Source organism: Mastigoproctus giganteus, chromosome 1 (assembly GCF_048544385.1).
Source record: "Mastigoproctus giganteus isolate SK-2022 chromosome 1, ASM4854438v1, whole genome shotgun sequence".
Classification (NCBI taxonomy): Eukaryota; Metazoa; Arthropoda; class Arachnida; order Uropygi; family Thelyphonidae; genus Mastigoproctus; species Mastigoproctus giganteus.
Window position 1 is genome coordinate 258,015,835 of NC_143575.1, and position 13,534 is coordinate 258,029,368.

Genomic DNA, 13,534 nt, shown 5'->3' on the forward strand with positions numbered 1-13,534 from the left:
ACTGTAATTTGTAATATAACGTATAATTTAAACATGCAGTTTGTGTGACATATAAAACAAAGAAATACACTGCAATGTGAAATAAAATTTTAATGAAACCATTTACAGCACAAACTGACTAAAAGAGATGTAGAAAACACAGTATCAACATGATTTAATATATGCAGACTAAATACACGTATTTTAAAGTGGTAACAAAAATATTTTCATCCAATTTCACATAAAATGATTTTAAAAAATGACTGACAACGCCTTTGACTTCAATATTTTGATTCCTTACATCTACTCCAGCGATGATGGGGATGTTGGTATAAACCCGGTGCAAAGAACAGGATGACACCACTGAAGGCTATCAAGGCTCCAGATGCGATAAAAGCAGCATCGTGGGACTGAGTGGTATCGTGCATCCAGGCTAATTAAAATAGAAAATAAAAGTGGATTAATGAAACAGATGTTCGTTAATAATTAGTTGTTTACTTATGTGAATCATCACTTATATTACGAGACTGCCTCATTACATGTTTTATTTAGGAACTACAAATGCCTATTTATCCTTATTGCTCATATTTTAACATGTTCCTGTAGTTTATATGATATAAAGTTGGCATTCAGTACCATTCGAAATTTCCAATAAAATTATGGCTTCATTGTAACTATTTATTTCAGTAACTATTTATTGCAGTTATGTATAAACCACATCCTCTACCAATTTTCATGGAGTTTAGTTCCCATAACACTGTTTGTCAGAAAATGAATATTTGACATTCTCGAATGCCTTGCTAATAAAAAATGAGGACCAAGTTTATTCCCGAGAAGACTACGCCAAATATTAAAGGAAACATGACTATGTATATTGTATAAATCTATATGGGTTATACCTATGTTGAATACTCTATATAGGGAATTTTAATATTTTATTATCAAATTTACCTGTTACAGGAGGCTCAATGAGACCAGCAGCTCCTTGAAACAGTAAGATCAATCCAAAACTGTCGGCCATCTTCTCCAAAGTCAGTAGATCAACCAGGATTACGGAAGTTAGACTGCCGAAAACACCTAAGCAGAATTAACTTTAATCACATTCGGCAAGCAACAATTTTAAATTACAAGTGGCAATCTCTTAAGTACGAAGCATTTAATGCTTTAAATTAGTTCAGAGTTCAAACAAATCAAGGTTAGAAACGAGAATGGTCAATTCAATGAGAATTGTTAGATGACACCAGTCCTGGAAAACTTTATCAATGGAGATAAAGAATGTGGAATATTCTTTATTCAGACGTCCCCTGTAATTTTAACGAATACTCATTAACGGTCGCCTTCTTCCTTGGTGATTTCTGCGGACTTTGAAACCAGTAGCAGATCCAGGAAGGGAAGATTGAAGCTATCACTACCTTTCAGAACCTGAATAAATTGGAACAAATACTGTGTATTTTGTGATGTTAAATTACTGTGTATAAATTATACAAGGATGGTTAAAATCGAGTTAAATTCTAGCTAAATTTCCAATTAGTCAATCGCATATATCACCCATTTCAAATAAAGTCTGGGGCAGCCCCTTTTTACAATAGCCCAAAAGTGACATCCTAACAAATGTTCTCGACTTCACCACTTCCAAGTTTAGTTCAAGTAATTTAAGTACAGGAATTAATTTTGGTGACCAAAAGTCAGTGAGATCCAAAAGTAAAGGCAAATTAAGCCATGTTGCTTGTCGTAATGTTGAAGTTTCTTTACCAACTCATTTCTTCAATAATTCATGCGATACAGAAAAAACTCAAACTATTATATTAGGCCACCCAAATATTTAAATTCATATGCCCTGGCATGCGAGACAGAAGCCATTTTGGTTTTTTTGTTCGTTATTTGTTCTGAAGTTTGGTCCCTACTGTATAAAATCTTTATTATCAACAGAGTTTCTAGTGGCAAAGATGTTGGTAAGCAAGGGTCTATTTATTTGAAAAAGTAGACTACAATCATTTTACTTCCTACTTATTAATAAAAGAGATTCAAAAGGAAACTCAATCTGGTTTTTTTAGTTAGTATGCTTGGTAAAATAAAAAGTAGAGGGTAGACGTTGCTCATTAACCGTAATGATTAAGCTGCAGAGAGATAAAGCGCTGGATGCTACATCCAGGTTCTGAATTTTCTATGTAGGTAAACTGCCGAAGCAAAGGTTTAAGTAGTTTTTACCCACAAAGTTGGCGGACTGAAGTAAACCATTAATTAAATAAAAATTCTAACCGTAGTAATTAGCTTTCCTCTTTAATCTTTCAAGTCTATTGTCAACAAGTATCTTCTACTTTTCCAACCTTCAACCCGCGAATAGTACTAAGTACTATCGGTTTTAATACCGTTCGTGTTTGGGGGTTTCGCTAAAAAGAACTTGGATTTAAGTTGAAGTAGTTTAGGATAGATATCACTGCAGTTATACGTTTAATTAATAGTGCCACAAACTTCTAGATAAAGGTCCCGAATATTGATAGATGAACAAGGACACATTCAACTGCAACACATGAAAATGGACGAAACATTGGTTATATCACTAATTTTGCCTATAGTTTTCATCCTCCTACGCGTCTGGTTTCCTGTTGACATTATTCCCAAATATGCCTAGCGGCGCTAACGTACAACCACTCAAATTTACGCGAACTGCCGGTAGATGACAGGAGAGTGTATGCACGATATCCAAATTCTGACATGTTTGATAGCTGCTGAGCGGCTTTAAGTTATGTACTATTACTGCTTCGTGGAATGCATAATGACAGATCTGAAGACAACAACATCTCCATGGTTATTCACTGTAGTGTTCGTCGCGAATGCTACAGAAACTTTGAATTGAATTTAGTTTTTTGCTCATCGATGGCGCAAGTGTATGTACTTCGAAAAGGAGAGATCAGATTTATATTATTTCAAAATCAAAATATTATTTTGATCAGAATGTTTTAGGTCAAAATATTATTTCGAAAAGGAGAGAAACGATCAACCTACGTAAAAAGAAAATCCATTATAAAATAATGTTTTCAATTGTAAGAGGATCGATAAACTGAACAAATAGCTCTTTAAGATAATATACTACTTATTCAATATTAATGGAACTAGGTATTTTACTTACCGGATGTTATACCAAAGATTACACAGTACACCATCATGATCCAGTATTCGGTAGTGAAAGCGCTTAATGTAGTAACAACTCCATTAACGATAAGGTTAGCACCGAATATCCAAACACGATTAACATCTGGTTGATCTGATATAAATCCAAATACAATGCTGCTAAAGAAACTAGAAATTCCGATGAGCGAGGTAGCATAAGTTGCCATTTCTTCATTTTCAATTTCTTCTTCCATTATTCTGTCGCCGGTAAAAGTGTAGGGTACGGTGAAACCCAGGCTGTTGCAAAAGAATGAGATTGTCAGAAGTAAAAAGGTGGGATTTCTCAACAGAGGAAGACTATAACAATCTGGAAAGCAAGCAAGACTTAGGTTTGTCATATTTTCCAGGGTCTTAGTACTGTCTTCGTCTTGTTTATCTTCGCGAATCTGTTTCTTTAAGTCAGTATTCGTGGCATTTGAAGAATTCTCCACTGGAAGAGGTTTATAAAGAAGGCTAAAAAAGACGGAGATGAATACAAGAGCAGCGATAACCAGCATTGCGGTTTTCCATCCCCAATTCGCTTCCAAATATTCTATAAATGGTGGCAAAATAAGTCGAGCAACTTCTGAACCGCTTACGGCAATTCCAGTAGCAAGAGCCAATCGTTTGTCGAAGTACATAGTCACCATGATTATGGATGGCACAAACATCAAGCAGAAACCAGCACCTAAAAAGACAGAAGAAACAAACCGCTTTATTAGTAGTTCGTGGTATGTAACTACCATAACATTTCTATCGACTTTGGATTAACTAGTATAAAAGGCCATTCGAAAACAATTTCACATAATTTCAACAAGAATATTTTAACAGTTTTACTACCAATTATCCTATTTTAGGTAACCTAATCTAACTTAATAAGGTTGGGTATTTAATATGTCGTATCTTCCATATTTTTTAAAACATTTAAGACCTTAAGACAATTTTTAGGCATTTAGGAAATTAAGATATTAATTTCCTAAATGCTTAAAAATTAAATTACTATTTTTAAATTTTAGGTAACCTGGACTTTGTAGGTTGGGAACCATTTTATTATCGCGAACTCACCTGTGCATACACCGACTGTGAAAAACAGGAATGTTATATTGGGTGCTACGGTGCTGAGGGCCAATCCAAATGTCGCTGACAGAGTACCAAAAATAGCAACAGCTCTGCATCCATATTTGGTTGTCAAAGTGCTAACAATCGGTCCTAAAGAAAAGAAATTTCTTTGGATTAATCGTATGCAAATCATGAAAACACAGATGATTAAAATAAAGTTGATTTAAATTCTATTGTTTACAATGTTTTTTTAACAGGGACTTGGTTTTATATACATACTTAACATTACCAAACAGCGTACAGTAAACATGCACAAATGTAGATTTAGTAGAAATGAATATCAAATGGCATAGCATTGAGATGTTACTGCAATATGAAAATTACTTACCAATACAAGAATTGAATCCAAACATAAGGGAGGATATCCACGATGCTGTTCCTTTTCCTTTACCAAATTCCTTCACAAACTCAACGTAAAAGATACCAAAAGAGTATGCCACGCCATCTGTAATAAAATTAACCCAAAACGCGGCCAACACCACTAACCAGCCCCAGGCAGCATCAGGACATTTAAAGGGAGTACCGGTTTTAGAGCCAGGAAGTTTCCCATTTTCTTTTGTTTTCTCTTGGATCGCTTCTACTCTTAGTTTATCCATTATTATCACATGCTAGAAAGTCGATTGAATAAAAAAAAAGTACATCATTTGTATTTAGTGTTATAGTTGTACCTGGATTATTCTAAGAACTTGAAGTAGAATATATTACTTCGAATAATTACTGTTATATAATTAAAACTAACAATAGCAAAAAAAGATCTTGTGCAGTGGGAATAAGCATAATATAAAAGAAATCTTATAACTGACGACACTGAAGAAATAAAACTTTTATTAACAATACTCGTATAATGGTAAAATAAAATACCGTATTTTCCAGACCATAAGATGGTCTTTTTCCTGAAAAATATTGCCAAAAATTTCGCTACGGTGCCTATATATTAGAGACCGCGCGAGCAAAAGAACATTAAAAAAAAATCTATCAGCATTTCACATTGGCAAGAGGACGAGCACAGCAAATTGAAAGAGTGCAGAAAGAAGGTTTAAATATTATAAGAGACGGTGAGAAAAGGAAAATTGAAGAGACAGTTTTAAGATGACATAATTAGAGGTCAGCCTTCTCCAATTGGCGGTGTTGAACAACACATGTGCTGATAAGGTCAAATGTTATCAGCTTAAAGAAGATCTGAAGGCAGGGAATATAAGAACTCAAGATTACTGGGAATATAGTGATGGCATATTAAGACGGGGGGGGGGGGGAAGAGGCAAATGTAAAAAACAAGCAAATGTTTCTTGCAAATGTAAACAAGAATTTCAGAAGAAAATTCGTATTCATATTAAAGGATGTTTTAAATAGGATTACCAGATTTAGAATTCAAAAGCTAGGACAAATAAAAAACTAAGACATTTTTAGTTTTAAAAACGAAGACATTCCAAAAATTATATTTATTACTAAAAAATTACAATACATATTTATCGTTACTACCAAACATTTTCAATAAGAAGTAATTATACAATGTTTTACAATCCATTTTCAAATTATAAGTAACGAACAAAATACTATTCGCAGTATTTGTTTCCATTTTATTTCTAATATTGTTCATTGATGGTTAATTAATGAAAATACACGCTTTACGTTCAATTGTGGAAAAAATTGATTTTGTATATTGAGCGATTTTTAAAAGCTGGGAACATACCTCGGAACTCCTGCATTGATTAAAATATTCAACCCAATTTCTATGGGCTATTAAGTTTTTCCAATAATCGTCTTTCTTTTTTCAGAAAGAAATTCCATAAAATTCATAAATAGGTTAAATAATCTACTATCGTCGATTTTCAATTAGACAAATGATGATGGTACAGTCCCCTTGGGTAATTCTGGGATAATAAAAAAAAAAAGATAAACTGCAGCCATTATCAATCCATTACAGGATGGAAGCCTCCTCAACAATTCGTGTTGAGGAAAATGGACCATAATCTGCCACGCTGGTCCAGTGAGGATTGGCAGATTGACCGTATTTAGCATTCAGTGACTTGAACCCCGGTCTACTCGGAGAGCGTGTACTGCTACACTCCATCTCCTGACCGCTCGGCTACAGAGACCTTTTGGGATAATAGTACACTTAATGCAACCAGTGCATTGTTTTTATTTATTATGTTGTATTGACCGGAGGTGTAACGCACAAAATATTTGATGAAAATTCATCTTATGATGAAATTATTATTTTTTTAATTACAAAAAACTGAGGCAAATGTAAAATCCGCGACGACGTCCTAAAAACTAGGGCATATCTTCGGAAACTAGAACGTCTGGTAAGCCTAAACTTTACCATCTAATTAAACAACATCAACCATCTGAAATATATAAAGTGGATAAATTATTAGATATGTTTGGTAAGATTGCCGTTCTCCCCACACTGGGTGGAAAAGACCTGGATTCCAGTCCCGTCGAATGGGCCTTATTCACAACGTGGCTGAGTTAGTCGGTCTCAGGCATGGGTAGCATGGTTTCTTCTATCGAAAACTCGGGGTTTTCGTCCAACAAACAGAAAATCGACTTCAGAACACACGCAGTTTACAGACATTATACACGGAGCAATGTGGGCTTAGTCGCTAATGGTCCTAAAACCCTACAGAAAGATGTGACATGTCTATACTTCGTTTTCCCCCTACAATGCAGCCTGAACCACAGTTAATTTTGCAGATTAGGCAGCAAGTTGCATTTCATAATGTCTTTTAAATGAGTTGTTGTTAAATCATTACTTGAACGAAAAAGGAATCCTCATTGATGAAGAAACAGAAATTCTGATTAAGTTCCCTATAAACAAATAAAATAACTTTACAAATATTATGCATTCCGTGCTTTTGTACTGACCGCTTAAAAGTTCAGCTTTCTCTCCCTTACATTAAACATTTGGACTTGCCCTGCGGTGACGTATGAGGCACAGTTTAAACCATACCCCTGGTAATATCCGGATATTTTTCACTGAACTAATCCTTCCTGGAATTCAGCGGGTGATTGAAGTAAAGTGCAATTTTGGTAATCTTTCATTAATGAATAAAAAAGGTACAAATTAATTTTCATATGAATATGTGAAGCACGTTTGCGACAACGAAAATATTTAATTAGATGGTACTTTTCGGTACTGCAGTATACATTTTATACAGTGTTTCACACCACATATGTAGAATACCCACTATATTCAGATGGTGTTAAAAACATTCGTTTGTTCAAAACTTCCGAAATTTTCACCAAAATTAGCAGTTGGAGACTAAAATGCCTTCTTTCTTAACCATTATTAACCATCTGGCCAAATTTGCTGTAAATTTTATTTGGGAAAGGCTTTATCTTGGAAAATACAAGTTCTAGCATCGCAAAATCAATATAAAAATAAATACAAAGCCATTTTTTTAGCTAGAGCCTTAGACTACGAAAGAGTTTACTGACATATGAGTTAGTGTAATTGCATCATTTTTATAAGTAGCAAACTACCTACGTAGATGAATTGGCATCGCGTTTTAATTATATCTACAAAAAACTGGGTTGTCACTATTGCAATACCAGGGTACCTGCCCGTGCCCACCCACCGAAGAGGGGACAAAAAGCCTTGAAACAGTGCTGTCTGGCTGTTGGTATCCACGGAGAATAAGTAACGATAGCCTTCTCCACTGGTGAAGCGTTATTCGAGATAGTGCAATATCATAGCAACTCGTTGAAGGTATTCACAATATGAAATATAATTAAAACGATGCCAATTCATCTTCTTTGGTAGTTCACAACGTATAAAAACGATGCAAATATATACGAAATAAAGACAGCCAAGCTTCAAAATACTGTTGTTCCATTGTATTTTTTTATTATTTATTTTTTTTTTTTTTTGCCACCACATGAAGTTGGAGATTAGACTACTAAATAATTTAGATCAGTTACGTACATTTTGAAAAATGACCACTAAGCTTTAACACTGCTAAATAAGTCAAGAGTAGCTTATAGACTAAGAGGGCAAGGAATTAAAAGTAGTTCAGGACAAAAGAAAAACAAGATATTATAACGAATGAAACTCATTAGAAAGAAAATGAACGATAAAATTCGTTAAATATTCACGGTAGTACATCTACGAATCACTAAGAAGTCACTGTCGCACAGATCATGGATCTGTGCGACAGTGACTGTGGGTAAGCCGCCTCACATACTGGAGTTAACCGTGTAAGAACAAATTTTGCTTCTCCCCATGCTATTATTAGCCATATGGTGCAAGGAAGCCTGAAGCTTATGCTGCACCAGCCAAAAAAAATTCCCAAATTACCCTGAGAGAGAGTCAGAAGTAGAAAGGAATCAACAAGAAAGAGAAGAATGATGATATCCAGCTCAGGACCCTGGGTTTGCCATGCCCATAGTCACAAGATGTGAACCCCTGGGGTTAATTTTTGTGTAGGTAGGAATCCAAGAAGGCACAGTGTCCTATCACTGATTTCTGGGACTTTTGCAAGTAGAGAGAAAAGCGTCATCAACTCGCTGTATAAGAAGATAATGGGACTGCATTTGAAAATATTGTATTCAGGTTCGGAGAATGCATTCAATAAAAACAGAACGTCTAGAGATGGTTTAAAGAGAGCTCTGAAGGGAATGTGCGAAATATATGGGGGAATTCGCTGGCATGCGAGAAAATAACAGGGGGAGGGGCTAAATTACTGTAATATACTACCTCCCATTCAACTAAGGCGAAGAGTTTGGTAAAGTTCAAGCCGAAGTTGGTTAATCACGTTCCAGATTAGCAGGTCTAAAACCTCCTTTAGGAGGTTTTTAATCAGATTAAAAACAAAATTCATGGCTAGAAGTTAATGCGGAATTCACACCACACGAAAAATTTCTATCCAGACAAGCTTTATGGCAGGTTGGTGGAGTTTAAACAAGTTTACAATTCATTACTTGCAGTTTATTCGCAAGTCTATAGACACAAGGTAGGAATGAAAGTGGATTAGACATTACAATAGTTTGAGTACAACGAATTATAAAAACTAAAAAGCAAGCATTAGATTTATCCTAAAATAACTTAACATAATTAGAAAGCAATAGCAAAAAAATAATATATAAAAATAAAATGAAACACTCACCCAGAAAAATGAAATTGAACACAGCTAGAAAAAAAACCAACTCTAAAGAAACACTTACCCTAAGGATCGATAATATAGTTCAGCGCCACCTAGCTTTTTAAATTGTGCACTGTGTTTCAATGTAAATAAATCATTCAGTCGTTTCATTATTGAATGATCGATTCAATTGAATCCATCGAACGATTTTTTTGTGAAGTTTCTAAAAATTGAATTTTTAATTCAATAAAATTTATTTATTTTTTTAAATAAATGAATAAATTTTCTTTTTATAATCTGGAAAACTGTATTATGAAATTTATGTCATTTACAGCGTCCACTGTATTTAAAGAAAACTATAAACATGATGCCTTGAACTACCTTCCTCGTTTGTTGTTTGTTATTTGGTTTTTAGGATGTTATTTGGCATTAGCAACTAAGGTCATATTGCTCCGTTACCTTCCTCATCCCAAGAGAGAAGCAAGTCCTATTGAATGTTATCGAGTTTACCAGAATTTGGTGAAAGACTGTCACCAGAGTGAAATGTCTTGTTCCTCCACTCGTATACATTTTTATTTGAAGTAGTGGGTTTAGATATCGTTATTGAGAAGTATTCATAGTAATAGATTCTACTTCGTTTCAAATGACCAACCCAATCTCCTGTAATGGAGAAAGGTTAATTGACCGTGTATGGCCTCTCAGACGAACGTGCAATTCATCGAACCTTCAGAAATTATTTCTGAAATAAAAGTAACTCTATCATTATTATGAACAGTAAGAGCCTAATCCAACATCATGATGATTTTGGGCGTAATGTCCGGTAAGCCATCGCGAAAGACAGGTACGTTACAGAGTTTCAAAGGCTGAATCTTCTAACGGATGTTGGTTCCAGGTGGATGGAGCTCCTGTTCACTATGCCATTAATGTACCATGAAGGTTTAGAGATATTCTTACATGAAGTGTTTCAAGATATGTAGATAAGAACTTCAGCACATTTGGATACGAAAACTGGTTGATTTTCCAAAGGTCTTGATCTTTCCTCCTAAAGATGTATCCAGGAAGAGATACCATACAACAGAATAAAGAAAACTGTGAGATTTCTATTTGCACAAATTGATAGGGCTGTTCTGTGCAAAATGTTCGTTTGGATATTGATATTCTGAACATTTAGAGGCTCTTCCCAGACTGACATGATAAAGAAATTGTATATATGTCTTGTCCTTTTGTGAACGACGCATCTATGTGTCCATATTATAATTCATTTCCAGTCAGGGTGGAGTTCAAGACTTTCGAACGACCTTGTACAGCATGAACCGTTTGGGTTTTGTGTGTGTCCTGTAGTTTGGGAAATATGAGAGTGTAACAGCGGTGTAGAGTGTGACTTCCTCCGCATATAATCACACATGGTTAGGCACAATGTGGTGATAGATATTCGCCCCCCCCCCAACTTTATGACCAAGTTTTGAAAACCGCTTTCGCTTTTCAACCTCTTTGAACATTCATATGTAAATCACAGCATCTGCCTATTAAACTTGGACCTTTGGTTTCTACATTTACATCAAATTCTACAAATAATAGACAACGATCAATCAAACACGGAAACCGCTTCGAGGCCTGTTATCAATTAGATTTCTCTTCTAATCGATTTTTGTAGCTTCAGAAATTGTTTGATATTGTAATTGCATATTTTTCATGGAAAATTTCAAGCTTTAACTATCTGCAGCAGTGCATGAAGAAAGAATATGTTTACAACATTTTCAGTCGCCTAGCCAGTTACAGAAAGGCTATAAAGAATTGTTTATGGAAAACCGTAAAAAGAAGAAAGATAAAAGGTGCTGTTTTTCATTTTAGTTTATACATATAAATCTAAAAGTTTTCGAAAACAACTTTGCTACGTCACATTTCTTTTGTGTCTGTTTGAACAGAAATCCCTTGTATGATTTACATATTACATAGCCCGAATCCTCGAATCCTTAAGCAGAACCTTTCTTGTTTGTGCTCGAAGCCGTTACTGTAACAGGTGGAGATAGAATGTCTGTTCAACTCTGCCTCGTATCTATGCGAAGAACAGTACCCCTATAAGAGGGCCGGAAATGTGAGTAGTGTAAATTTATGTACATTATATGTGTGTTTTGTTGTTATGTTCTGGCCGCTAGGCTACCCAGAAGCATCAATCACCTGGATAGATGATTTTGGGTACTCGTCCACACCACGGGAAGGTGGGCCAGTCCCAGTAAAACTCGTGCCGTCTCAATTCAAGACTCTGACTAATTAATATTATGAGCTCAATATTGACAGCTTCTCACCCTCGCTAATAGTACAGCCATGTAAGCGATGTCCGCCCGACACCGGAAAGAAAATTCAGGGTTCGTATCCTGTCAAGACGCCCGCGTATGTAGCACAGTTGATATAATCACTGTCCTCCCCATGCTGGGTGGAAAAGACTTCAATTCGAATCCCATCAATGACGCAAAGCATTTTTATGGTTCTTTTCACAGCGTGTCTGAATTAGTCGGTCTCAGGTGAAGGGAGCATTGTTTTTTCTCCCGGAAACTCGGGTTTTTTGTCCAGCAAACAACAAATCGATCATACAAAGCACAACATTTATATCAGTATCTCACATATTATATGTAAATTGGGAAATATGGCCTAAATTTCTAATGTTCCTAAAATCCTACAACAACCAAGCAAACATGAAGGACGCAAGGAATTTTCATGAGCTTTTTTCACAATGTGGCTGAGTTAATTGGTCTAATATTTATTCCTAGAAACCCGAGTTTTTCGTGAGGCAAAGAGGCAAATCGACCGCAGAAGCAATTAGTAGACAAAATATAACGGCATAACATGGTCTATGTCGCTAATGCGTATAAACCCTACAACAATAACAGATGACTTTGCGATTTCCTGTCACATCTTTCAACTGTCGATGCCCTCTGGAATTTTTAATCGCTGTTCTCAAGGCTTAATGTGAATCACAGTGTTTCCCTAACTTCCACTTATATGAAATTTGCAATTGAGTTGACTCTGAGCAACCCATTTGTCATTGACGAACGAAAATATCCACAATATCTCTTCTAGAACTTCTTGGGAGGAAGTCTAGGTATCTGCTGATCAAAAGAATTCGTGAGGTTTTTCGAGGTTAATATATTGACATAAATTATGGGGAAGTCACTCTATATGGCGATTATCCATCGATGCACTTCGAAAGTATTCAACTAATTTATTGCATAATATGGTAAACCATATTATTGGTCACCCCTGAGCAGCCTTCAGCTAGGAGAGTAGGTAGAACGAATAACAGCCAATACGAGTAAATAAAGCACATAGATATATACAGGGCGATTCACTACCAGTGCGACAAACTTGCAGGAGGTGTAGGGGGCACAAAGACGAATCGGAATCACATAACATTGCAGGGTCCGAAATGCCTTCGTCATGCGGTAGAGGACGTTGAACGGGAGGTCGCGTGAACAGCGATCCCGCTGGAAGTCAGCATTTGCGAACCGATTCCAGAGGCAGTAGGATGGACGAGTATTCAAAAGTTGAACTGGCCGACATGCACCTCGCGTATGGAGCTGCGGACTGTAACGGGCGCGCCGCTCTGCGCTTGTATCAGGAACGTTTCCCGCACAGGCGTGCTCCTCATCATACGATTTTCGCACGTGTGCACAGAAGGTTACGTGAGACTGGTTGTTTCACGAGAGGTACCATGAATCGAGAGCGAACGACGAGGACGCCAAACAATGAGGAGAATGTCCTACGTCTTGCAGAAGGCAATCCGAGTACGAGTACTCGAGCGATAGGCCAACGATTGGGTATTTCCCAATCCATTGTATGGAGGATACTGTCAACAAACCAAATGAGTTCATACCATCTGCAACGCGTCCAATCATTGGAACCTGCGGATTATCCACTCCGGGGGACTTTTGCTACTTGGTTTCTTCAACAGAAACGGTCCGCAAATGCTGACTTCCAGCGGGATCGCTGTTCACGCGACCTCCCGTTCAACGTCCTCTACCGCATGACGAAGGCATTTCGGACCCTGCAATGCTATGTGATTCCGATTCGTCTTTGTGCCCCCTACACCTCCTGCAAGTTTGTCGCACTGGTAGTGAATCGCCCTGTATACAGCGACACATGAAAAAGGTAGAGACATATAAATACATACGTATCGTAATATATACAACTAACATACATATACA

At 36.4% G+C, this 13,534-nt stretch overlaps 1 protein-coding gene across 1 annotated transcript; it reads right to left on the minus strand.

The window, feature by feature from the left end:
- Nucleotides 1-258: 258 nt before the first annotated feature.
- On the minus strand, nucleotides 259-4,844 carry LOC150091816 (monocarboxylate transporter 12-like). Its single transcript, XM_090369849.1, has 5 exons — nucleotides 4,577-4,844; nucleotides 4,195-4,338; nucleotides 3,110-3,817; nucleotides 931-1,056; nucleotides 259-412 (listed from the first exon to the last, which is right to left on the minus strand). Exons 1-5 carry the CDS (start codon nucleotides 4,842-4,844, stop codon nucleotides 261-263), a joined length of 1,398 nt encoding a protein of 465 aa, XP_090225975.1. The 3' UTR covers nucleotides 259-260.
- Nucleotides 4,845-13,534: the final 8,690 nt, after the last annotated feature.